At 42.6% G+C, this 27,902-nt stretch overlaps 1 protein-coding gene and 1 long non-coding RNA gene across 20 annotated transcripts in view; one reads left to right on the top strand and one right to left on the bottom strand.

Annotated features, from left to right (window-relative positions):
- Positions 1-2,585: 2,585 nt before the first annotated feature.
- Positions 2,586-25,170, top strand: LOC112925267 (uncharacterized). Its single transcript, XR_003236052.2, has 4 exons — positions 2,586-2,665; positions 16,489-16,605; positions 19,531-19,731; positions 22,577-25,170. It is a non-coding gene; the product is annotated as an uncharacterized lncRNA (long non-coding RNA).
- The window catches only part of DLGAP1 (DLG associated protein 1), an 867,925-nt gene continuing 864,537 nt past the window's right edge, over positions 24,515-27,902 (bottom strand). For all 19 annotated transcript variants that reach the window (XM_072734994.1, XM_072734998.1, XM_072734996.1 and 16 more), the window contains one exon: positions 24,515-27,902. In XM_072734994.1, the coding sequence (XP_072591095.1) occupies positions 27,693-27,902 (210 nt within the window). In that variant the 3' untranslated portion in view covers positions 24,515-27,692.

The raw sequence follows: 27,902 nt of genomic DNA, 5'->3' as shown, positions 1-27,902 counted from the left end.
AGTCCTATGACTAGCCAGGGCCTGAAATCAGGAACTCACCAATGCCGAGAAATCTGTTTTGTAGCTTCTCTGTGTAAGTCTTAACACCTAATCTCTGATTCAGTGCATCTCATTTCCCTTTCTAAGGATCAGCTTTCTGAGCCTGCAACCCTGAGGCCACTACCTTTTTTTAGTACATGTCTGTTTTGGGGATGAGGCTTCTTTTGTTTGTTTGTTTGTTTGTTTGTTTTTTGACTCAGAGAAACTTTAGACTCAACCTGGTATCTATTGTTACTCTGTGCTACTTCTTTAAATTACTTATGTACAAAAGTTAAGTCTTCTAAACTGTATTTCCGCAAATAGAGATGAGGGACTGCCCTAGGTCGAAGGCATAGCTTCAAGAAGTAACACCCATTTTAAATAGAAAGTGAAGATTTATGACAGTGCCTTTCCACTCTTTTCTCCTCCAACCCCCAAATACCACCTTTTTGGAAACAAGGCCATGTAAGCTGATTAGAGCCAGAGGTCTAAAATGGTATACACCAGGGGGCAAGGGTCAGCTTTATAATAAATACCTCCAAGCAAAGAAAACAGAGCAGAACATTATTTCCCTTTCAGAGACCCAAGATACAGCGGGAAAAAAAACTTTGTGCCCATTTTATAATGCACTGCTACCTCCAAGCTTGCCTAAAAGGTTAGCTTTATTTGGTGAAACGTTTTGCTGTTCGCAGGCAGGTGCTGCCCTGATTCGCCAAGTCCATGTTAACTTGAACCTGCCGAGGTACCTTTGATCAGCTCCCTGAGAGCCTCCCGGGCTTCCCGAGTTGGCTCCGGAAACATCAAAAGAACTGTAAAGCAGACTCTAATCTCAGCCTTCCTGTTTCTATGTCTGCACACTGGGTTCACACAACAGCATGTTTTCCTTGAGGGGCGTTTTCTCTGATCATACTGTCACAACGTCCAACCTGCATCCAGGTATGGGAGGGGGGTGTTACTCCTTTTTGTAACTCAATCTCTGCCAATGGAGAATTGGGAGGGTTCTTAGGCTCCTTTGCAACGACATTTATGTGATTATGTAAATCAACACCTGGTGGCCTGATGCTGGAAGTAACCGGAAGACACACTTCAGTTTAGGGGAATTCTGTTATCAGTAAGGCAGCTAGTAAGTGCATCATATTCTGTCCAGAGAGATGGCATTCAGACAACAGGTCTGGGTAATACCAGTCGGGACTCTGACAGTGGATTGGGACTTTTGAGTTACAAAAAGCAACGTCCCTTACCAAGGGATCCCGAGATATATTTATACCTCAAGATTGTATCACCACCTCGAGAGTGAATGGTCAGATAACATCCAGTCTTCTTTTTTTGAATTAGTCTCTCATCCGTTTGGAGCTCAACTACAAGTCAATAACATGTCCTTGGGCTTCATTTCTCTGTCAAAGCCCATACAATTTTGGCCGTCAAGATTTTGTTAAAAAAAAAAAAAAAAAAAAAAGATTTTGTGCCCCTGCATTTGAATTTTTTTAAAAATGCTTTTTTGGGGGCTCCTGGCTGGCTCCATCGGTTAAGTGTCTTACTTTAGGCTCTTTGGTCATGATCTTAGGGTCCTGGGGTAGAGTCCCAAGTTGGGCTCCCTGCTCAGTGGGGGAGTCTGCTTCCCTCTCTGCCTCTCCCCCTGCTCATGCTCTCTCTCTCAAATAAATAAATAAAAATTTTTAAAGAGATTTTTATTTATTTATAAATGAAAGAGAGAGAGAGAGAGAGAGAGGCAGAGACACAGGCAGAGGGAGAAGCAGGCTCCCTGCAGGGAGCTCGATGTGGGACTCGATCCTGGGACTCCAGGATCAGGCCCTGGGCTGAAGGCGGCGCTAAATTGCTGAGCCATCAGCTGCCCTAAATAAAATATTTTTTAAAAAATAATAAAAATGCTTTTTTTCTTGGCATTGCATTGAGAGGTATTTCAGAACAACAGGGGTGTCGGTGAAAGACAACTGAATTTGTTAAGTTTCAAGCAAGTTATTTGGCATATCGCTAAGCCTGGGTTTCACCTCTCAATTTAGTAAAAATAAATACCTAAAGAGGAAACTCTTTAAAAAGCTTTAGAGCAAAGCAGATTGGCCTGCAAATAAATGTTGTTGCATGTTAGATAGAAGGAACCCACCTCTACACACCCACCCCTTACCTGGGCTGGGTTCAGAGTCCTGCTTCCACAAAGCCTCAGGCAGGTGAAGGCTGGGAAGCCAACTGCATCTTTGATCTAGACCCGCCAGGCTCCACCCCTCGTATTTCTCCCACCTCCTCCCTGCCTCTCACCAGCTTTTACAATAGCAGCAGTTCAGGTCTCCTTCCCCCACTCTTAGTGCTACCTTCCTTCCTTCTCTCTGTTATACAGGAAAATGGTGTGAAAGCTTCAGAGGTGGGTTGTAGGCTGGAGAGAGGGGAGGCCCTCCTGCTGACAACCAGGTAATCCAATCTCTCTCACAAAGCAGTTTGAATTTTTACCAGGTAATCAATCCTCTTTCTCTCTCACACAAAGCAGAATCTTTACTGTGGGCATCATTTCTGCAAAGTTCAAAATAACAGCAGTTCTTTCTTCCTGTAGGACTGACCGTCCAGAGACATCTGCTCTCTCCTCCCTTTGGGTTCACTTAAGGGAAATACTCTGAAGAGATCTCATCTTGCTTTTGTGAGTTTTTTCTTATTCTCGTGAAAGATGGTAAATTTGTTATGACTGTGGAACAGAAGCAGGGGTATGTTTTTTCATTTTCTTTCTCAGACACAGAAGGACTTTTGTGGAACATGTAGATGAGATGAGAAAACTGGGTTTGTCTCTTTAACCTTTTCAGGCTATGTGACCTCCCCAAGCCTGAAGTCCCCCCATCTCCTTGTGTATCCTTTAGAGAATATTTTTAATATTCCACAGTCAATCTCTTACTAGAAACAATAACCAGTCGAATAGAACCTCATCTGTCTCTTCATGGATGTCTTGCTTTTGTTTCATTCTCCAGTTACTCAGAGACGATGTCTCTCCTTCAACTCTTCTCTCTTTGCTCTCCCTTTTCTCTTTCTTTATCCCCTTTTTCTGTTTGCCAGCTTATTATAAAGGACATTATGAAGGGTACAGATGAACGGCCAGGTGAAGGGGTGGGATAGGGTGAGCTCCAGAAGGGTCAGAAGTGCAGGAGCTTCAGTGCTCCACCCCACCACTTGTCTGTGTCTTCATCAGCCTGCAGGCTTCTTGCCTTTTGTGACTTTGATCCACAGCTGGAGCTGCTTTCTTGTGCAGGAGGAAGAACACTGAGCTAGACTCCAGAAGAAATGAGCATTGGGCTAGGCCCGCATAACACTAGCTTCTGGAAGCTGGTTTTCTCACCAGTAAAGCAGAAGCTAGGGTTACATAAGATGAACAGCTTAGCCCCTGAAAGCACTAACTCTCTAAGGACATAAACAATAATGCATGTAGATCTGATTACAACGTAGCTTATTTGAAATCAATAAAAGGCCCCCAAGATACTGATCATCATAAGGATAGGTAAAAGATCTACTGTGTGACAGAAGAAGTTTACCACTGGGTCCCAAAATGATGAAATGTCTCCTTTCTTTGGGCAAAGCTATCAAGAAGGGAACTGTAAACTTAGGAGGTGATGCTTCTGTCCAGGGAGGAGAAAAGTCTGCGTTAAACTACTAAATTGGAGAGGCCAGGTGTTTTGTTTCAGGTAGAAGTGATGCAGCAGGGTGGGGGAGGGGAGGTGGGGGGGGCCCCAGTGGGGTCATGCCCTGAGACGGAGGTGGAAGGGAGCAGAGGAGTGCAGAGTGCCAGGCCTGCCCAGTTGTCGTGACTGCTCTTTGCTGGAGACAGATGCATGGAGAGTGACATCTCAGTGACAGCCTACTGTCTCCAGTGGGGATCCCCAGTGAGTCCACTGCAGTCCCGTTCTCCTGGGGCATGGGGGTGGTGCGCTACATGAGAATGAGCCAGAAGGACTCCTCTGCTTATGAACATCCACTGTCCCACTGTACTTCACCTACAAAACACAAATACAAAGGTACAATTATTCAGAATTTTCACAGAGCATTATACCAAGCACAGGGCTTTCCAGAGCACAGAACCCCCTGCAACTGCACATCGCATGTCCATTTCTGTATTTCCCACCCCAGACTTTGTTTCTAACTGGTAAGTTACCAGATTCTATGGCCAGAGCCTCTGAAATGAAGGCAAGGTGAGGGAAGCATGGAAGAGCCAGGCCCCATCAATGCTGCTAAAGGTCTGAGTGAAGAGACAGCAGGCAAGGAAATTCAGGTTGCCCTTCCTTCCCCCTTTCTTCTGGGTCCTCATTGTCAGTATGTGTTGAAGGGTTCACCTCAACTAAGCCACAGGCTGGCACTGGAGAAAGTCCGAACAGGTGCCAACATTTTGTGATGTTAAGAGTTGAGAGAGATGGGACCATGTATGGCTTTGGTGAAGGATATATCCGTCCTTCCACCTGCATTTTGCCTTCTGTCCTTAGAAGTCAAAAGACCATGACAGCAGCCGGCTGAGGTCGCGAGCTTACCTGTTGGAGCCCAAAATAGGAAATCCTAGTCTAGATCCATTTACAATCAAATCTAACTGGCTCAATCCTCAAACCCACATGTAGGGAATGTTGGTGAAGACTGCTCTCTTGTTATCAAACCAATGTGCACATTACCCTATTTTCAGACCCAAACTTAGATTAAGAGGCATCCAAACTAGTTTTTGCACAACCTTTTCTGGAAATGGAAATTTGAGATAGGATTGCAGTTCGTAAAAGTAGCATGGTTGATAAATTACTTTCATGGATTGAGAACCATTAAAATGCCTTGGTAGCGCAGAATTTCTCAATCCTTTCTTCCCATGGCAAACACAGAAAGCGATCATGTTGTCTAGCATATACAACTACATGTAGCTCAAGCCTGGGGAGCATCTGTGGAGACTCCGCTGCCCCCAACCTTGCCTGGGGCTCCAAGGCCTGCTGAGCACTCAGTGTCCCTTAGCTGGTTACTTTACAGGCCGAAACAGACGACTTGGGAAGCTCTGCTGTTGACACATGTTGGATCCTCCCTGAAAGCCATTTCCCCTTCCTTGAACATTGTACAAACACAGCAGATTATTGGCAAAGCAGTATTTATTTATTTAAAATTTTTGGTAGAGTATGTTATTTTAATTTTTGTATTTTATTTAAATTCAATTGATTAACATATAATGTATCATTGGTTTCAGAGGTAGAGGTCGGTAATCACCAATCTTATGTAATACCCAGTGCTCATTACGTCACATGCCCTTCTTAATGTCCATCACCCAGTTACCTCATCTCCCTATCTCCCTTCCCTCTAGTGACCCTCAGTTTTTCAGAGACCTGTAGACATTTACGAAAAAGTAATTCTTTCTTTCTTAGGGTACTTAGTTATTATATGATAGTATTTTATTCTTTTGGGAATTGGGGTAAAAAACATATAAAATAAAGTTTACGATATTAACCATTTAATTAATTAATTAATTAATTAATAGATTTTATTTTTATTTATTCGTGAGAGACACAGAGACAGAGAGAGAGGCAGAGACACAGGCAGAGGGAGAAGCAGGCTCCATGCAGGGAGCCCAACATGGGCCTCGATCCCGAGTCCCCAGGATCAGGCCCTGGGCTGAAGGTGGTGCTAAACCGCTGAGCCACCCAGGCTGCCCTTAACCATTTTTTTTAAAAGTAGGCTCCAATAAATAAATAAATAAATAAATAAATAAATAAATAAATAAAATAAAGTAGGCTCCACCCTGGGCATGGGGCTTGAACTCACAACCCTGAGATCAAGACCTGGGATGGGATGAGATAGAGTCGGACAGTTAACCTACTGAGCCACCCAGGCACCCCCCACGTTAACTGTTTGTAAGTGTACGGTTCTGTGGCAGTAAGTATATTTGTGCTGGTGCACAACTATCACCATCATCCATCTCCAGAACCCATCTTGCAAAACTGACACTATGTACCCATTAAGCAATAACTTCCCATTCCCCCTGCCTCCAGCCCTTGTTAACCAGTATTCTACTTACTGTCTCCATGAATTTGATTATTCTCTAAGTCTCGTTTAAGTGGAATCGTACAATATCTGTCCCTTTTATGACTGGCTTATTTCACTCAGCATAATGTCTTCCAGATTCTTCTATGTTGTAGCATGGGGCAGAATTTCCTTCCTTTTTTAAAAGGTGGATGATATTCCATTTTGGGGGGGTGTTTTTTTTTTAAGTTAAGACTTTTTAAAATTATTTATTTATTTGACAGACAGAGAGAGAGCATGAGGAGGGGGAGAGGGGCATAGGAAGAGGGAGAAGCAGGCCCCCGCTGAGCAGGGAGCCAATATGGGGCTCAATCTCAAGACCCTCAGGTCAGGTCAGGATCATGACCTGAGCTGAGGGGAGATGTTTAACCAACTGAGCCACCCAGGTGTCCTGAATGATGATGGACACTGGGTTGCTTCTACCTTTTGGTTATTTTGAATAATGCTTCTATGGATGTGGATGTACAAACATCTCCTTGGGACCTTGTTTTCCATTCTTTGGGTATATACTCAGAGGAGAAATTACTGGGTCATATGGTATTTCTATTTTTAATTTTTTGAGGATCTATCATACTGTTTTCCACATTCCCATCTGCAATGCACAAGCATCTCCCTCATCCTCATCAACATTTGTTAGTTTCTGTTTTCTGATAGTAGTCATCCTAATGGGTACGAGTGGTGTCTAATTGTGGTTCTGACTTGCATTTCTTAATAATTAGTCACGCTGAGCTCTTCATGTCATGCTGAGCTCTTCATGTGCTAATTGGCCCTTTCCATATCTTCTTTGGAGAAATGTCTGTCTATTCAACATACAGACAGACATTGTCTATCAATTTAAACAATTTGTGGGAGACACAAATTCAGTCCATAGCACCACATACAAGTATCCAAGATGGACTTCAACAAACCAAATGATGCACATTAAAACAAACATGAAATAACACTACACAGCTATCAGAGTGGCAAAAATCTAGAATGCTGCTATCACCAAGTGCTGATGAGGCTGTGGAACAACAGAACTCTGATTCATTGTTGGTGGAAATGCAATATGGTACAGCCACTTTGGAAGACAGTTTGGCAGTTCTGACAAAGCTAAACACACTCTTACCATAAGATCCACTGATTGTGCACCTCGGTATTGACCTAAAAGACTTGAAAACTTATGCCTACATGAATGTTCATAGCAGCTTTATTCATAATTGCCCAAACTGGGAAGCAACAAAGACGTCCTTTAGTAGGTGAATGGAAAAATGAACTGTGGCACATCCAGACAATGGAATATGATTCAGTGCTAAAGAGAAACAAGCTATTAAGCCCCAAGAAGACATGGAAGAAACTTTAATGTATATTACTTAGGTGAAGGAGCCAATCTGAAAAGTCACCTACTGTGATCCCAACTATATGACATGCTGAAAAAGGTAAAATGATGCAGACAGTAAGAAGATTGCCAGGGTTGGAGTTAGTAGAAGAGATGAATAGAGAGAACACAGGGGATTTTTAGGCTAGTGAAAATACTCTTGTATGATATTATAACAATGGATATATGTCCTGATACATTTTTCTTTTTTTTTAAAGACCTTATTTATTTATTCATGAGAGACACAGAGAAAAGAGAGGCAGAGACACAGGCAGAGGGAGAAGCAGGCTCCATGCAGGGAGCCTGATGTGAGACTCGATCCCAGGATCCCAGATCATGCCCTGAGCTGAAGGCAGGTGCTAACATTTAACCAACTGAGCCACCTGGGGATTCCCATGATACATTTTTCTAAACCCACAGAATGTACAACATCAGAGTGAACCCTAAGGTAAACTATGGACTTTGGGTGATTATGATGTGTCAGTGTTGGCTCATTCTTGGTAAAATAAAAAAAATAATGAGCCAGTGTTGGCTCATTCTTGGTAAAAAAAAAAAAAAAGTATCAATCTGATGAGTGATATTGATAATAGAGAAGGATATGCATATACGGGGGCTAAGGGAATAAGGGAAATCTCTATACTTTACTGGCAATTTTGTCGCAAACCTAAAACTGCTCTAAAAAAATAAATAAAAAAAACAAGAAAGACTGAAAAAATGAAATTGAGAAAATCTCAAATCATGGCTATATGTGTTGCTTGGGAGTCACCACTCTCAAAGCAAAGGGAGTGGGACAAACTGATCTCTAGTGTACCATGTCAAAATGTAGGGTTTAAAAAATGTAAGCAAACACTTAACTGGATTTCGTGAGGGTATGCTGAAGTTTTCAGAGGAAATGTCTGCAGTTCACTTTGAAATGCATAAAATATAGGAAAGATCGTTGGTTGGAGAAGCAGATGGATCACGGATAGCTAGGTGATATAGCAAGTCCGGTAAAATATTAGTGGTAAGATCTAAGCAGGGGGCATATGTTGGGATGTTCACTGTAAAAGTGTTTCAATTTAGCTGCATATTTGAAATTTTACATTGATAAACATTGGGAAAAAGATGAGTGATTGGGCCTCCAGTCTTCTTTTTTTTTTTTTTTTAAAGATTTTATTTATTTATTTATGAGAGACATAGAGAAGCAGAGACATAGGCAGAGGGAGAAGTAGGCTCCATGCAGGGAGGCCGATGGGGGACTCAATCCCGGGACTCTGGGATCAGGCCCTGAGCCAAAGGCAGACAGTCAACTGCTGAGCCACCCAGGCATCCCATGGGCCTCCAGTCTTCATGACTAATGCAGAAAAAATGAACAACATGAAATAACCTGTTCAACTGGTTAAAAGCTGTTAGATTTAATAGCTAATCTAAGATGCTGTAACTAAAAGGTTTCAGGCCTTTGTTTAAGAAACAAAAGTTTAAACTTCTGCTATTGTAATAGTTTTAAGGTACTAATTACTGAATGCTTACTGTGTGTGCCAGGACTCTGCTGAATGTTTTCTTTCTTCTTTTTAAGTTTTTAATTTTAATTCCAGTATAGTTAACATATAGTTTAATACTAGTTTCAGGTGTATGTTATATGGTTCAACAATTTTTTTAAAGTAATCTTCACACTGGATATGGGCCTTGAACCCACAGCCCCAAGATCAAGAGTCACATTCACCAAGATTGAGTCAGCCAGGCCCCCCAGTGATTACCCTGTGCTCATCATAACAAGCACATTCCTTAGTCATCATCCCCTATTTTACCCATTGCACCCTCTCCCCCCCCCCCCCCCCCCCCCGCCCCCTTTGGTAACCATTAGTTTGTTCTCCAGGGCTAAGAGTCTGTTTCTTGGTTTGCCTCTCTCTCTCCTTTCTTCTTTTGTTCATTTGCTTTGTTTCTTAAATTCCACTTAAGAGTGAAATCATGTGGTATTTGTCTTTCTCTGACTTATTTTGCTTAGCATTATACTCTCTAGCTCCATCCATATTGTTGTAAATGGCAAGATTTTTTTTTTTATGGCTGAATAATGTATGTGTGTGTGTGTATATACACACACCCATATCTTCTTCATCCATTCATCAATCAATGGGCATTTGGACTATTTTCATAACTTGGCTATTGTAAATAATGCTTCTGTAAACATAGGGTGAATATGTCCTTTCTAAAAAATTAGTGTTTTTTATTCTGTAGGTAAATAGTAGTGCGATTCCTGGATTTTGAGGTACCTCTATTTTTAACTTTCTGAGGAATCTCCATACTGTTTTCCCCAGTGGCTGTGCCAGTTTGCATTCTCACCAACAGTGCACAAAGGTTCCTTTTTCTCCACATCCTTGCCAACACTTTTTTCTTGTTCTGTTGAATGTTTTCAGGGAAGCATGTCATCCTGTTGAATGTTCACAACAATCTCTGAAGTAGGTCAAAAAGGTATTATTATCTGGTTTTGACAGATGAGGAAACTGAGGCTTACCAAGCTAAGAAATGAGCTACTCAAGGTCATGGAGTTGGTAACTGACTGAGCTGGGATTTGAATTCTGGGCTGAATGATTGCCAGGCTGCTCTTGACCAGTACTCTGTCCTGCTCTGTCTGCTGCTTCAATCTTACTGACATCTTGTCATGAAGTAGATGGGAAAATTAAGGTTACACATGTGGAATATATTAGCCAACCTCAGAGTGCTTCTGAGCAGCCACCTTGAGGACTAAAACACTCACTGCCCATACATGTGAGGGTCGGGAGCCTTGTGCCCCTTTCAGCTGCACGCAGTGGTTTGGCTGTGATCTTGTACAAGTCACAGTTCTGTACACTAGTGCCTTCATTTGTAAATGGAGGCAACAAAACTTACCTGTGTAAAAAAAAAAAAAAAGAGTAAGACTTTACGTGCTTTCCTTCTTCACGCTTTTTTGTGTGGCTTCTTCTACATTTAGCTTGACGCATCCACAAGCTTGAGGAGAGTGATGGCAAAAATCCAAAGAAAAACATATACCTTTTCTTCATTGGTTTTACTCTCAAAGTATGCTTAAAAAAAAAAAAAGATTCACCTAATTATTTGAGAGAGAGATTGAGCAGGGCAGAGGGGCGGAGGGAGAGAAAGTCTCAAGCAGACTCTGCTTAGTGCAGAGCCCCCAGGGGCTCGATCCCTTGACCCTGAGATCATGACTGGAACTGAAACCCAAGAATCAGAGGCTTAACTGACTGAGCCACCCAGATGCCCCTCAAAATACGCTTTGGAGAATCAAAAGAGAGAGAGGATCGGGGAGGCATAGCAGCAGTTGAAGATAAGCAAGGTATTACTACACTAAGGGTTGGTAGATGTGGTGAAATGAGGTACCGAGGTGAGGTGCCATCGAGGCTGCCATGGGGAGGGCAAGGGAGATGGGCACTGTGGCCTTGGAGATGGCTGGGGCTGTCAATGAGAGGTGCTGATACTGTGGGACAAGAGAAAGGGCCAGGCAGTTGGAAGTCTCCAAGCCAGGCTCATGAGATGTACCATTTGCACCTGCCCGGGGACTCCATTGTGGAGAAAGTCACCCTCCTATGCTGTGGAGACATCAGGACAGCAGCTCCTGCCTCTACTAGGACACTCTGCCAGTGGCTTACCCTGCAGATAAAACTCCAAACAACCTGGACCCTGCAGGGACACCCCAACTCCTGCACTCCCACAGAGGACAGGTTCAGTTGTGGTGGAGAAGGAAATCCCCAGCTCCTGAACGAGGGCTGGACTGATGACTGGTAAAACCAGTGCTTGTGCTGGACCTTAGAAAGTTTTTCAGAGGATCAAATAAGATTTAGGTGCCCTGGCTGGCTCAGCCGGTGGAGCAGGTGACTCTTGACCTCAAGTGGTGAGTTTGAGCCCCACGCTGGGGGTAGAAATTACTTAAAAATAATTTTTAAAAAAGATTTATGTATTTATTCGTGAAAGAGATAGAAAGAGAGAGGCAGAGACACAGGCAGAGGGGAAGCAGGCTTCTTGCAGGGAGCCCGATGCGGGACCCGAACCCAGGACTCCGGGATCACGCCCTGGGCCAAAGGCAGGCACTCAACCGCCGGGCCACCCAGGCATCCCAAAGATAAAAATCTTTAAGAAAAAAAAAAACACATAAATCTTAAAAAAAAAACAAAAAACAACCCAACAACATGTGGAGAAATGCTTTATGATTTCTAAAGTGTTGGCAAATGTAACTTAATATATAGGCTTTTCCTGGATTATAAAACAGTCACGCAAATTCCTTTTTATGCAAATGTGTCCTTGGAGCACATAGTAACATTTCAGATACGTGGGAAATTTTGCTTTCAGGCTTGTGATATTTCTATTATCCCGTGAATTCTCAGTTCTCTGGATTCTTAGAGTGTGTCCCCCTCCTTTTTTTAAAAAAAAAAAAGGATTTTATTTAATTTTTTGAGTGAGAGAGAGAGCACAAGCAGAGGGGAGGGGCAGGGAGAGAGGGAGAAGCAGGTTCCCACTGAGCAGGGAGCTGGGTGTGGGGCTCCATCCCAGGACCCTGGGATCATGACCTGTTTAACTGATTGAGCCACCCAGGTGCCCTGGAGTGTGCCACCCAGGCACTTCTTATTTATGCATCTTCTATTATAGGATATTGTAGGATAGATAGTGAGAAGAGGTATAGAGAAAAACAATTTAGGGAAGAAAGACACAGTGTTTGTGGGTGCTGGGAATCTGGTCCACAGGCTTCCATGGAAGAGAGGCAGCTGAAGGATACTTTGAGAATCCTGCTATACTTTAAGAACCATTTTATGCCAAGTATTTTGTGTGTGTGTGGTTTTAGCACTCACTTTGCCTCCTCACTGCCCACATCCTGAGTTCATGAAGCTCTTTGAATTGTAGATGTATGAAAAAAGAAAAAGGGACTGAATTTGAAGCTGATTTGGGGATCCCTGGGTGGCTCAGCGGTTTCATGCCTGCCTTTGGCCCAGGGTGCGATCCTGGAGTCCTGGGATCGAGTCCTGCGTCGGGTTCCCAGCATGGAGCCTGCTTCTCCCTCTGCCTGTGTCTCTGCCTCTCTCTCTCTCTCTCTCTCTCTCTCTATGTCTATCATAAAAAAAAAAAAGAGAAGCTGATTCAACATGATTGCAAATATAAGCATTGCATCTATAAACATCTATAAACAGGGACCCGAAGGCTAAAAGCCACAGACTTTAAGCCGCTTCCTCAGAATTAATGGACATCTAGGACAGTTACTTTGGACTTCCACAGGTAGGGCATTGGGATGAGGAGGAGGAAGAACAGAGTAGATGGCCCAAAATAATCTTCAGGGCCATGGAAAGCTGGCCTTATAATCACTGATATTTATATGTGCATAAGACCACATGTACATATATAAATGACCAGCAGGCCTTAGAGCTCTTTTAAAAGTATGGAGGACAGAGAGCTTGATCCTAGAGGCCAGTTAGATTAACAAATTTTAATCTGTAGAAAATCTGCACAGATTTCTGAAAGGGGGAAGAATAGCAGTGATTTGATGAAGATAAGAACGGTATGTTTCTGAACCAAATATTAAACCACTTGGTTTGGCAAAGGACTTTTCTTTCCTGATCTGTATATACATCAATATCAACAACCATAGGCAAAATCTATGATATCTAAATTGTCCTGGAAAGTTCAGGATCTATGGTTTCCTTTCTTATACAGCTGATTTTTTCTTTAAACATGAGGGTTGAGGTGGTAACACCCTGTCTGGTTGAAAATCCACATAGAACTTTTGACTTCCCCAAACTTAACTACTTATGGTCTACTGTGTGCCAGAAGCTTTAGGGATGCCATAAACAATGTATTAACACAAATTTTAGATGCCATATGTATTATATACTGTATTCTTACAATAAAGTAAGTGAGGGAAAAGAAAATGTTATTAAGAAAATCATAAAGAGGGCAGCCTGGGTGGCTCAGTGGTTTAGCACCACCTTCGGCCCAAGGCCTGATCCTGGAGACCCGGGATTGAGTCCCGGGTGATAGGCTCCCTGCATGGAGCCTGCTTCTCCCTCTGCCTGTGTCTCCGCCTCTCTGTCTCTCTGTTTCTCATGAATAAATAAATAAAATCTTAAAAAAAAAAAAGAAAATCATAAAGAGAAAACAAAATCATAAGGAAAATGCATCTGTAGTTCTGTACTGTATTTATTAAAAAAACCTTTATGTATAAGTGGACCCCTGCAGTTCAAACCCGTGTTGTTCAAGGGTCAACTATAGTTCAAATCTCATTCTTATATGTAATATCCAGAGAGAAATCTCAAATATGACTGTCTAGGAAATTCACTGATATGAAGGTTGATTGAAATAAGGAGTCCATTCACAGACCAGAGCTTGAGGATATTTATATGACACAAATTATCACTGGTTTTTTTTTTTGTTGTTGTTGTTTTATATAGGACTTGACTTCTCAGACTTTAACATTCTATAGGAGAAGAGCAATGATTACCATATAAATAACTAAGTACATATGACCAATATTCTCTAGATTCTGGGGCTATACAAAAGCAAGAGGGTGGTTGCTAGAGACTCAGTGATTGTGTCACCCAAGGGCCCCTACCAAATTCATGTACTGAAACCTAATATCCAAAGTTATGGTATTTAGAGGTGGGGCCTTTGGGAGGTGATTAAGTTCTAAGGGTGGAGCCCTCATGAACAGAATCAGTGCCCTTATAAAACGAACCCAAAGAGGTCCCTCAATCCTTCTGCCTTGTAAGGACACTTTGGACTTTGACCAAATATTGAATCTACTGGTGCCTTGATCTTGACTTTCCCAGCCTCCAGAACTGTGAGAAATGTTTATTGTTTGAGCCATCCACTCTATGGTATTTTGTTTTAGCAGCCCAGACAGGCTAAGACAATTGTACATGATAAAACTGTTCTTTGAGGTGATTCTTTTTTTGTTTGTTTAATTTTAGAAATGTTTTTTAAATAATCTCTACACCCAACTTGGGACTCAAATTTACAATCCTCAGATTAGGAGTCACATGCTCTACTGACTGAGCCAGCCAGGTGCCCCTAGATCCTTCCTTCCTTCCTTCCTTCCTTCCTTCCTTCCTTCCTTCCTTCCTTTCATTCTGATTGTATTTATTTATTCAAACGAGAGAGAGAGCGCGAGAGAGAGAGAGCGAGTGCGCAAGCAGGGTGAGTGGCTGAGGGAGAAGGAGAAGCAGGCTCCCCACTGAGCAGGGAGCCTGACACAGGGCTCCATCCCAGGACCCTGGGATCATGACCTGAGCTGAAGGCAGACACTTAACCCAGGAGCCCCCTAGGTGATTCTTTATAAGCTGCTAATTGTCTCCACTACGTGACTATGCAGAAAAGTCTCAGGTGTATACTGATTGATTCACATTTTATTGCAAAGTACGGTTTTGAAAATAAACTGATGTGACTAAGTCAATTTATGGGAGTATGCTACATAATGTTTAACTTTCTGCCTTCTGTGTTCTAATTCTTTTTTTAAAAAATTATTTATTTATTTATTTATTTGAAAGAGAGAGCTTGAGCCCGAGTGAGGAGGAGAGGCAGAGGGAGAGAATCTCAAGCTGACTCCACATTGAGTGCAGAGCCTGCCTGGGGGCTCAATCTCACAACCCTGTGACCATGACCTGAGCCAAAATCAAGAGTTCGTTGCTTAACCCACTGAGCCACCCAGATATCCCTATGTTCTGATTCTCAGAATGACTGCTGAAGAGCCAGACTGGTAGAGATATTTTTTTAACCTCAATGGGAAACCTCGCACTTGACTGACATCCTTATGCTCCAGACAAGCTCCCTTTAGATACAAATGGAAAAATTGTTTGTGTTCCACTAGTAAGCCGGTCATAAAATTCCTACTAATGCTTTAGGTCAGGATAGAATTTTTTCCCCTTGTGCAAAGTACACTAGTTCTTGTTTGTCATCATCCTGGCATGTGAGTTAAACGGCACCTATCATTCTAGCCATACCTAATTACCTGTGATGGATTCCTCATTCACTGCTTTGACTCTCTATGCCTTTGCTCAACCTGTTCCTTTTGCTTAAAATGCCTCTTCAGTAGGGGTTCGCAACCTTGGCTTCATCCAGATGTGGATACTTTGGGCCTTCCCCACCCCTCCCCTCACCCCATTCTGATGGAACAGATCTCCTGTGAAGATTTCTTAAGGCTTCCCAGGTGGAAGACCACTGTTGGACAACATTTTCTCAGAGGGTGGCCTGTGAACCCTGCATCAGATCCACAGGGTAAATTTGTTAGAAATGCAGAACTGGCTTCCAAAGCAGACCTACCATGTCAGGATCTACTTTGAGGGTTGGGGTGGCTGAGTGATCCCTGAGGGACTCTTAGGAAGTTTCAGAACCATTGTTCTCAGGGCTGTTAAAAGCCTGTGAGTCAAACTCCACCTTCTATACATCTTTGCCTCCTTCCCTGCAATTCATCAGTCACTGTACTTTGTCAAAGGCAAAATGCTTTGACCTATTTTCGGGTTATCTTCTGCATTTTGGTTTTCTTCTTCTGCATTTGCAGCATGTGTCTTCCCTTTCTTCCACCTTCCAAACGGTGGCTACGAGAGGGTAAGGGACAGCTCCGCCCAGTGGTTTATATTCAATAAAGAGATAGTTGCTTAAATTCAATGTTCAAGCATAGTCTTTCCAGGACTGGGGCTGAAATATTCACGAGACCTTAGAACCCTAGCTGCCGTGTAAAGTCCTCTGTGGCTTTCCCACCCCTAAAGAAGAGTCCTCTGTCCAAATGTGTGTTAAAAGGCACAGGGCTGTTTGCCTAAATGCTGCCGAAACTGCCCTCAGGGTCACAGCTGTCCCAGCATGAACACTGGTGTCAGGTGGTGACAGCAGCGACTTCCACCCAGCAAGAGCGGCCAGGCCTGCTGGGAAGAAAGGGTTGCAACCTCTAGTGAGACAAAGGGAGGCTTTTGGGAAATGAAGAGTTCCTGCTCATGGACAAATAGGTCTTGAAAGTCATACGCTCTGATATGGGCCCATCTGAACAGGAAGGGGAGGACTTCTTATTTGCCAGGGGGTCTGCTTGAAAAGAAAAGAAAAAAAAAAAGCCACCCACTGAAATATTGCTTACTTCCTAGAGGAAGGACATATTCTTGGATTGAACTCCAAAGGATGTCGATCTCAACAAGGATGTCAGAACTAGCTCTGTCTTATTACAGGACTCGTTTACCAAGAACAAAAAGTCACTCAAATCAGTTAAGTAAAAGAGGGTTGATTTTCTTTTTTGATTTTTTAAAAAAAGATTTTATTTGTTTATTTATTTGACGGAGCGGGGAGGGGGGACAGAGGCAGAGGGAGAAGCAGACTCCCGGCTGAGCAAGGAGCTAGAAGTGGGACTTGATCCCAGGACCCTGGGATCTTGACCTGAGCCAAAGTCAAATGCACAACAGGCTGAGCCACCCAGATGCCCAAGAGGGTTTATTTTAAAGACACAGTGGTAGCTGTACTTCTTCTATGTGGTCATTTTTTGATGCTGTGATTAGCAAGGCAATTGTATCTACATGGTACGTTTGTAACATATGCAAAATTATTTTGGTGGCTCTTCGAGCATAGAAGAAACTTTTAAAGACTTGGAGTCTCCAAACTGAATGAAGACGAACTTTATTTTTTTTAAAGATATTAATTATTCTCTATACCCAAGTGGGGCTCAAACTCACAACTCTGAGATCAAGAGTCACATGTTCTTCCAACTGAGGCAGCCAGGAATCCCAAAGCAGGCTTTAAAATGCAGACCAGACAAGATCAGGCGCATTCAGGGTGGTAGGGCAGCCCCGGTGGTGCAGCGGTTTGGCGCTGCAGCCCAGGGCGTGATCCTGGAGACCCTGGATTGAATCCCCCGTCAGGCTCTCTGTATGATGCCTGCTTCTCCCTCTGCCTGTGTCTCTGCCCCTCTCTCTCTCTCTCTCTGTCTCTATGAATAAATAAATAAAAAATCTTTAAAAAAAGAAAATTATTAAAAAAAAAATAAAATAAAATGCAGACCACATTGCTGTGGTTATCAGGAAGCCGAGAAAGAAATTTAGTATTCATCTGACAGCAGCTCAGGACCCTGGGGGTCTGAGAGCTCAGTGAAGTCATCCACCAATTCTTTCTGTTTTTCTTTTTTTTGTTTAAAAAATTGTGTTTTAATTCTGTAAATCATCTTAAAGCCTTTTTAGAAGAGGAGTTTCACTTTTTTTAAAAAAAGGTTTTATTTATTTATTCACGAGAGAGAGAGAGAGAAGAGAGAGAGAGAGAGAGGCAGAGACACAGGCAGAGGGAGAAGCAGGCTCAATGCAGGGAGCCTGACAATCAATCCCGGGTCTCCGGGATCAGGCCCTGGGCTGAAGGCGGCGCTAAACTGCTGAGCCACCTGGACTGCCCAGGAGTTTCACTTTTTAACAAAAACTAAAGAAAAAAGAAAAATACCTTCCATGCATAGAAGTTGATGTCCTGTGGTATAAACCTTCTAATCATCAAAGTGATCTGTCCCAGTGCAGACAGGGCCCTACGGTGAGTGTAGACCCTGCCCTGCTGTCCCACCCAGCCTGTTGGGCTCCTAGGCTATCATCTCAGGTATATGCAAGTAGAACCAATTCCCAGATGAGTTCATACCCTAGGGCTGCGCTATGCTTACTTTTTCCTTCAGTTCTGGCACCTCTGTTCTGGGAGTCGCATTGGAACGACCTCCACATTTCCAGAGACTTTTTTTTCTTCCTGGTTGAAAGACAACTGGAAGATTCCTGGTTTTTGTTGTTGTTGTTCCAAGCATACCTCGAATTCACTTTATGAAGGATTTGTTTCCTTGTTTCAAAAGTAGGTGCTAAAACTCATCCCTGTTTGGTGAACTGAAAATCAGGGTAGCCTTTTTTGGAAAGTCAATTAGCAATTTTTTAAAAAAAGATTTTATTTATCTATTCATGAGGGACACACAGAGAGAGGCAGAAACACAGGCAGAGGGAGAAGCAGGCTCCATGCAGGGATCCCGATGTGGGACTCGATCCCAGGACTCCAGGATCACGCCCTGTGCTGAAGTCAGGCACTAACTGCTGAGCCACCCAGGGATCCCCCAATTAGCATTTTTTAAAAATTTTTTAATTTATGATAGTCACACACAGAGAGAGAGAGAGAGAGGCAGAGACATAGGCAGAGGGAGAAGCAGGCTCCATGCACTGGGAGCCCGAAGTGGGATTCGATCCCGGGTCTCCAGGATCGCGCCCTGGGCCAAAGGCAGGCGCTAAACTGCTGCGCCACCCAGGGATCCCCCAATTAGCAATTTTTAAAAACAAAGTACACGTCCAATTGTCTTGGAGTATAACCCATTGATATACTTCCACATGTACTGAAGATGCATGGTAAAATGATTTTTACTGGAGATTTTGTTCGTCACAGCAAGCTGTGGAAACAGCCTAAACGTTCATCAACTCAGGGACTAAATAATGCATTAAGGTTTAGTCATAAAATGGAATGCTATGGAGCCATTTAAAGAGAAGACATAGATGTTCTGAAATGAAGCAACACATTATTAAATGAAAGGAAGCAAACAATAAAGGAATGTGTATAGTATGCTTTGTGTTTGTGGAGAAATAAAATGTATATGCCTGAGAATGCATAGATGCCTTTCAACAGGATAGACAATAAATTGTTCAAAGATGTTGAATATTGCCGAAAAGAACTGGAGAGAAAAACAGGCTTATTTTCAGTGTATTCCCTTTTGTTCTGTTTGAAATGTTCATATGTGTACTTTTTCATCAGTAAAAAACAGATAGATGGCTTTGCTTGCACAAATCATACACATATGAACAAAGAATCTAGAGTTAGATTGGATTGAAAGACTAGTTCTGTCACTTACCAGGGACCTCGAGATGCTCCCTAACCTCTCTGTAACTTGTAGTGACTATCTCATAGTATGGGTAACTGTGAAGATTGTTAGGAACTGCATATGAAATAGTATAGCCAGGACACAAGGCACCTCCTCAGTAAATGTAAATGTGTGATAATAATGGTGATAATGACAGTGACCATTTATTGAGTGCTTATCATTTGCCAGCCCCCTTTGTATTAAGAGCATTACATGTGTTGGTTTATTTAATCCTGAGAACAACCTTATGAGGTATTATTTTCTTTTTTCTTTTTTTAAGATTTTATTTATTTATTTGAGAGAGAGAGAGAGAGCAGAGTGTGTGAGAAAACAGGAGCTGCGATGAGAGGCCGAGGGAGAGGGAGAAGCAGACTCCCCACTGAATAGGGGGCCCCCGACGTGGGTCTGGATTCCAGGACCCTGGGATCATGACCTGAGCCAAAGGCAGACGCTTAACTGACTGAGCCACCCTGCTTCTCTGGTAAGTACTATTTTCATCCTAATTGTACGGATAAAAACTGAGGTACAGAGAGTTTAAATAATTTGCCCAAAAAGACACAGCTGGTAAGTGGTAGAGCTGGAATTCAAACACGGGTGGTCTGGCCATAGCCTGAGCTCTTTCCCACTTGCAGAAGGTCCCTGCCTCTGCTGGCACACAGGCCCACTCACGGCACCGTTTTGAAGCTGCTAAGAGAGTCGGTCTGGTTTCTAAGAGAAATGCTGGAAATATTTGTAAGCGTATGGCAGTACTTTCCTACCCAACTCTGAGACAGAATATTATGATCAAAATGTCACCTGAGTCTTTCCCCTGGAGTATGTGGGGACTTTTCCCTCTGTGCTTATTTCTCTCCAGCTGAATCCTCTTTGCTTGTGAATCTGGAGTCACTGACAAAACCCAGCTTGGAAATTATAACTCTGGGCTGAATCCAACAGGGATTATGAAGTGTGGAGGGGGTGAGAGACCTGTGTTTTCTGTATTTATTATCTAATAAACAAATTTAAATACCAAGAGCCATGGGAGACTTGGCCTCTTTCATGGGTATCATTCGGGTGACACCATTGTCAGAATGACTTCTCTCAGGATGATGCACCAAGTTTCTCAGGGTAGTCAAGACATTGCACTTTCCCCAGGTAAGCATTTCCTTAATATTTAACCCAAGTTCTCTCAGTTGAATATTTAACCCAATTCTAATGTGTTGCCTTTGCTGAAAGACTAGGTAGTCCTTGGCCTTCTCTTAACCTATCTTGAAAAGAAGTGCCCTTTAGAGCAACTGCGTGGTGAATTCAGCCACTGACAGATCCTGAAGAATCTAACACTGAAACATCTTAGGCTTGTGTGGTTAGGGTGCTTTATTTTTATCTCCAGAATTACTCAGAATTATCTGAAAAATTATTCCTCACTTCACCACTATTTACAAAGGGCTTAACACTCACTCACACTCTGTTAAAAAAAAAAATGATTTTCCTGTGCCAACATCTCTCCACTGTTCTAATTTTCCAAACTATTGATCAATTTTGGGTACTCTGTAAGATTTCGTCTTGAACAATCTGCTAGCCAAAGGATCCTTGGTTGGTGTACCAGTTCAAGTCACACGAAAATACCAGCTCTTTCAAAAGGATCGTCCTTCTATCAATTCACACTCATTGCCTTGCTTGACTAATATAAGAAACAATTTCAGAGCCTTCGAGTTGCTGTTTCATGCTTGTCAAGCTCAACCTTGGAAGTGTCTGGCTCAACCAAGATCTCCCAGGTACTGCTCTGGCCAGGGACCAGCCTGCAGAGGAGAGAAAATCTCTTCATTGAGCATGTTGGGGAGAGAGGAGGCTCTTGATCAATGTGTTACATTAAATCAAACAGGAAAGGAATCTAAGAGTAAATTATTTTACCTATCTCCTGCTTACCTTTGATTAAGTCCTGCCTTTGAGGTCTGTTTCTTCTCACACTTCGGAATTACAGACACTGTATTGGCCAAGGTTGCAAAGTACATTAGGGCTTATTCTAGAAAGGAAACAATATGACAAAGCTGGTATTTTGAAAAATGCAATTTGCAGGGATGTCTGGCTGGCTCTGCTGGACTCATGATCCCAGGGTTGTGAGTTTGAGCCCCATGGTGGGTGTAAAGATTACTTTTAAAAAGGTAATTTAGGGAAGTAAATATTTTTGATAGCAAAAGGTTATTCCTTAGGACCAAAAATCCTTTCAAATGGCCCCTCTTTTAAAGTTAATAAAATGTTTTTATTTTAATCTGGAGAGATATTTCCTCTAATACACTTTACGAGGCCATCTGTATAATATTATCTAACTCCCTAGATGTTTCTCCTCATTTCTCTTTCCCCCCTCCCTTTTTTTTTTTTTTTTAAGATTTTATTTATTTACTTGACAGAGAGAGAGAGGGAGAGAGAGTACAAGCAGGGGGAGCAGCAGGCAGAGGGAGAAAGAGAAGCAGAGTTTCCACTGAGCAGAGAGTACGACTCGGAGCTCAATCCTAGGATGCCAGGATCATGACCTGAGCTGAAGGCAGATGCTTAACCGATTGAGCCATCCAGGCTCCCCCTCCTCATTTTTCATCAGGTATTGGACTTGAAAGTCCTAGGAACAACAAAGGACTCCTCAAATCATGACTATGTGCGCAAATCTCTGAAAGCTAATGCAGTAGTGTTTTCTTTTAAAGATTTTTATTTATTTATCCGAGAGAGAGAGAGAGAGAGAGAGAATGAGCAGGAGAGGCAGAGGGAGAGGGAGAGAGAGAGAGAATCTCGAGTAGACTCCACACTGAGTGAGGAGCCCGTTGCAGGTCTCAAACTCAGGACCCTGAGATCACGACCTGAGCTGAAACCAAGAGTCAGATGTTTAACCACCTGAGCCATCCAGTAACCCCAAGGAAAAAAATATTTCTTTACAATAAACCAGTAAGCTGGTTTTTCTATTCTCTGTTTCTAAAAGTCAACAGGTTCTTTTTATTTTATTTTTTTATTTTCACTATTACTTTTTAAAAAGATTTTATTTATTCATGAGAGACACAGAGAGAGAGAGGCAGAGGGAGAAGCAGGCTCCAAGCAGGGAGCCTGACGTGGGACTCCGTCCTGGGTCTCCAGGATCAGGCCCTGGGCTAAAGGCGGCGCTAAACCGCTGAGCCACCCAGGCTGCCCTGCAGTAGTGTTTTCTATTTGCAGAGCACTGACCTCCAGAAGCAGTGAAAATACTAAGATTTAAGACTATGCAACCTGTAATTGCTATCACAATTTGTGTCAATAGAATGCATTTTCCTCTTTTGTAACAGAAGAGAAAACCAAGACTTTTTGCTTCCCTTTCTCTCTTTCCAAAGTGAAAAGGTGAATTTCCTACGGAAAAATCTCTTTATTGTGACCTCTGTAGAAGATCCCCGTGACAATGATTTACCTATCAAGTAACCTGGAAAGATGAAATTAGCATCTAAGGAAGACTCGAAGTGTGAAGAGGAAGAAGAGCAATCTTCAGATGTACTAAGGAAAACATTTGGTGCAAGGAATAACAACAGTTGAATCAGCGACATAGCAGAGCTTGACTTTTGGCTTTTATCAGAGTGCTCTCCTGCTTTTAGCCATTTTCTTTCAATTCAGATTCGTGCTCGTTTACATAGAGACATGATGAAATAATCCACTGACAGGCTAAATGGAGACCCAGGAATCAGAAATCATCGGTACTGGGGGTTCGCATTCCTGTGATTGTCTGGCGATGCCTCCCTAAGCCAGCAGTAAGCCGGGAGGGAAGCATGTGGACCAGGAAGCAGCACTCTATTTCCTCTCTCTGCTTTAGGGGAGATCATGAGTGACTTAACAGAGGAATTTAAGACCTAGAATGTAAACTTACAGTAAATGAGTTGAGACCCAGAGGGTTTTCAGACTCGGTCACCAATTTCTGTTTGCAAAAGGATCTGATCTCATCTTGCTTTAGCGGCTGAAAGTCAGTCTAATGAGCAGACCTCAACATTTCAGTATCACTGGCATTTGAGAATGAACACATTCAGACGCTATGATTTTTAACATGCCATTTATTTAAACCAAAATCAATTTGTATTTTCAAGGGGTAGCTTTCAAAGATACTTTAAAAATTTCATGTCTAGAGCAAACAGTTTTGTTCAATTTTGTAAAAAAACAATATTACATTTTTTGGAGGGAGTGGACCATGAAACATGGGAAGTTGAAATTTGCTTCACTGAAATTCAAGGTGTTACATGCGAAAACAAACTCGTTTTGTTTTGAGATTGGCCAAAATGTTTAAGAAGCCCCAGTGAAATATAAGGATTAATTTGGTAAAACGCAAAAAGTAGAATCACGGTTCACGCTACGGTAATAGTCAGTGCACAAACCCAAGTAACAAGGTCTGTACAGTCTCACAGCGCTTGAGCCACTTGATGCATCCTCTTTTGAAACAGTTTCAAAAGTACATCGTGTTATTTTGGAAACTGGCAAAGGTCTTGCTTATGTACAAAAATCAGAAAAAGTGTCTTCTCGGCTTAACTGCCATGTTTGTTGCATATACATGGAAGGTTTGCCCAAGAGCTTGGTGGGGAGGAACTACTATGGACACAGGTTTCAGAGTTTGGCATTTTCAGAGATGTGCAAGTCCACTTTATAAATCATGCTAATTTACCTCTTTGGGGGTAAATCTGTATTTTTGTGTATAAAGTAAGGTTTATGAATATGATCAAGATGAGAACCAGAGGAAATGGACAGTGGCAAATAATTATCGACCTTAAACACGGGAAGAATGATAGAGACCTTCCACTGAAGAGGAAGCTGAACAAAGGCTTAGATTTTGGACTCAGATCTGTCACTTAATAATTGTGTCCCACTGAGGATAGTTTTTCATTATTTCCGGGATGAAATAAAAACCACAAAGCATTATTCTGATCTTCCAAGGGTAAGACCTGTGTAGGAAACAAAATGGATGAAATGTTTCAGAAGACACCAAGTGGGTAAGATATGTACAGATTTGCACATGTCTGAGAGGCTGATAACTTTTTTAGTAAAATATACAGCTCCTGGCCTGAAAGTTTCATATGCGTGTGATCATCATAGTAAAAGGCCTTTCGGTTTCCAGTATTTTGATCCCTTACCTAGGATACAAGGTCTAACCATCTGCTCAAAAGTGGCTAGCATATGTGTTGTTACAATAAGAGTTAGAATGGTATGCTTTCTAATTTTTCAATTAACCCCTCCAAAGACAACTACTTATATTTTGGAAGAGGCAGGGCTTTGTAGTGAAAACACGCAGACCTGAAAGCAGTGCATTAATTATTTTATTAATTTCTTCTTTTTACATTATGGGAAACATTCATCTATTTACAATTTTTTTTTTTGTCCACACACAATCTAGGTAAATAAGCCTATGAAATTCCACTTCATAAAGCCATAAAAATGTTCCCCACCCCTCCATCTGAAGGCTTTCAAATGAATCTTTTTTTCCAAACCAAAATAATTTTTAAAAATTACATTGGGAATTCAGATATGCTAGTGATTTACATTCCAGTTATTTAAAATATGCATCTAGACATGTTTTAAAAAAGAAATGGTAAATTCACAAGGATAAGGCTTAAATGAAAGTGGTAATGCACAGTAAAACATTAAGGAAACACCTATAAATAACAGAAATATATTACAAATAAATTAGTTCTATTTACCATTTCAAATATTAAAAATCTTTAATCCATTTCTTCATCTCTCTTTACAAAAAGGTTATGTGAATTGTATGGAAACATCTGCAAAAAATATAATAAATACTTAATTTCTTTGAACGTTTTTTTTTTGATGCGGGAGACAAACCTCTTTTGTGATTCCCCCCCTCCCCAAGAAAATGCCCAAACAGCTTTATACCAAAGTTAAACAAAATAAGTAATTTTTCAGGGTACATACATTTTCCATTATGAACTAAAAAACATTTCTACAAATACATCAAAAAGAACAATGTAACAAAGGTTATGCTCATGGATGTCAGCTTAAGGGGGCAAGTGGTTAACAAGCAGCTTTATGTGGGGTCATGTTTTAAGATCAATAATTAGCTTTTATAAAGTGTTTGTACAATTTGTGTTTTTAAGGAAGGCAAAGGTCATGGTGCCTGTAGGCATTCAGCTAAAAGATTTAAAATTCTTACCAAAAATAGCTTATGAATATACAAATACCATTCACATAGACAAGATAAATAGGCCTTCTCTTGTCTCTCTTTAAAATATCCTGGGCTAAACCAGTTTCCAAAGAAAATACTGTAGGATGATCTTGAATCGTATTAGAAATCTATTTCTTAATCCCAATCTCACCTCTACCTCAGGGCATGGAGCTGTAGTTGGGAACATGGATCTTCAAATGGATGCCGCTTCCTTCTCGTTAATCTAGGAGTTGCAAGTCATTTTCAGGATTGAATGTGACCATAGGCTACCCAAGGCTGCAGTTGGCCTTACTTGATGCAAACTTTGTATGACCTTCCATTGCTGCTACAAAGCAAAGCAAAGGTATAATCTTTTTAACCCGAGCGAACACTTGAAGTTCAAAATCTCTGTGAGCTCCAATCTTGCAAAGCGCTCGAGATGCTTTGTTCACTCTAGTTAAAAGGTGGTTGGTTGGTTTTTAAATAAGTTAGTAGCCCTTTTCTTGTAAACCACAGCAGTAAACATTTGTGCCCTGTGTATAAAGATAGCTCAAAGCATCCATGGCTCTGAGAGGTAGCGAATTCCCTAGTGGTTTTAGAATATGTCCGTGAAAATAGTTGTTGCCAGAACCCATCACCTCTCTTAATTTCATAAATAAAACTAAATTAGCACCTGGCTACGAGAGTGGTTTTTTGTTGTTGTTGTTGTTTGTTTTTTAAAGAGCTCTGGTGCAAGCTTATTTGATGTGTGTTTTCAGTCTGTCATTTTTCAATGGCGATTTCTAATGCTTTGCGGTGGGAGCTGACATAAAATGCCAGTGACATTTTAAGATCACCGAATCTAAATGTTTAAACTGCTAGGAGTAAGGGCATTTAGAGAGAACTTCGGCTAGATGCAAAGTGCACACGGCCTATCCGCCAGGACTAAAAAACGTAAATCCACATTCTCTGCCAAAAGCCTGGGTTTCTTTCAATGTTTGCGAATCAATATGACTTTTCCCCCTTCCTCCTGGTTGCTGAACCTTCCAGGTCAAATCTCTTCTCTCACTACCTGGGACCTCAATGTGAGGGCAGCTCTTTGGAATGAGGCTGCGTGTCTACTTGGGTAGAAAATTGATTTCCTCGGTTTGACGTGGACACAATCCTTATGTTGGGGTAGGAGAGGGCTCTGGGCAGTAGTGAGAGAAGACCAAAGGAGAAAACATGTCTGCATTACAAACTACTGGGTTATGACAGATGGACGTGTAGCATTCAAAGGGATGATGGGAAAATCCAAACTGCTCCCCGAAAACACCCTAGCTGCCATTTACAGCACTTCTTAAGCAGATGTGTACTTATATATGGGTAATTAGGTAGGCCCCCCAGGATGGACACTAACAAATTAAGAGGACCAACACTTTCCCCTTGAAAGACCCCCACCACCACAACAATATAATACACATAGTACAATAAAAGTTGATAAAACATTTCAGGTCTAAGTTTTCTTAATAATAGGACCAAAAAAGAAAATATCCCCCTTATGTAGTATTATCTGAAACTATCAGTGCTTCCTTGCCTTTCTTCATTTTATTGCCTTTCAGAATAGATTAATTTCCCTGAAAGATCGAATTTACAATCTTCTGCTGATTGAAACATTTGAAGCAGTGATTGATGGAGTAACAGTGAGGCAGTTTGTGCAGCTGTGAGTGAAGCAGGTACCCCCAGCACCTGCGGATTTTGCTTCCCCGGTCCCCGCTACGCGTCCAGGTCCCCCACCCGCAGCCCAACTGCGTCCCCTCCTGGATTGTCACTCATCGACTCCGGTGAGATGGCGTGATTTCTGAGGTTGGAAATAAAGTGCTCCATCTGCTTTTACAAAATAATAACCGTTTAGGGGAGATGAAGGGAATCGGAGCCCTAGTTTCTCTCGCGTGGAAGACGGTTAAGTCCCAAAGGACCACCCTGTGATACTGGATTTCTGAAATTCCCTATGGTTTTATATTGCTGAGCTCTAGGGACAGACTAGCTCGGGAGAACTGAGGATGGCGGGCGACCTACAGGGGCCACTTCTACACGGGCGGGTTTGGTTCTGCCAAGAAAAGAAAGGGCCGGCTCTCGGGACGAGGTGGGTGGCGCGGCGGGGAGGGGAGGGGCGGGGGGCGAAGCTCGGTGGCCAACGTGGGCAAACCGGTCCGGGCGGCGGGGGCTACGGGGCGGCTCCTGCAAGACCGACGACTACACCGCGACGCTGAAGTCACTGAGCTCCGGGGCGCACGGGCTCGGGGGGCGGGGCGGGGCGGGGCGGGCGCGGGCGCGGCGGGGCGCGGCGGGGCGCGCGCTCAGAGCCGGGTCTGCGCCTCGGGGATGTAGATCTCGATGCTCTCGGCGCTCTCGGTGGCCGAGTTCTGGCGGACGGACGCGGCGCGCTTGGCGGCCATCAGGCGCTTGCGGGCCTCCTGGCGCTGCGAGCTCTCCAGCGAGCGCTCCCGGATCAGCGGCGCGGGGCCCTTCGCCGGCTTCTTTGGCACTGGAGGAGGGGCCCTTCTCTC

Source organism: Vulpes vulpes, chromosome 13 (assembly GCF_048418805.1).
Source record: "Vulpes vulpes isolate BD-2025 chromosome 13, VulVul3, whole genome shotgun sequence".
In the NCBI taxonomy this organism is placed as follows: domain Eukaryota; kingdom Metazoa; phylum Chordata; class Mammalia; order Carnivora; family Canidae; genus Vulpes; species Vulpes vulpes.
The sequence above is the reverse complement of the archived record's forward strand: the minus strand, read 5'-3'. Positions and strand labels throughout refer to the sequence as shown.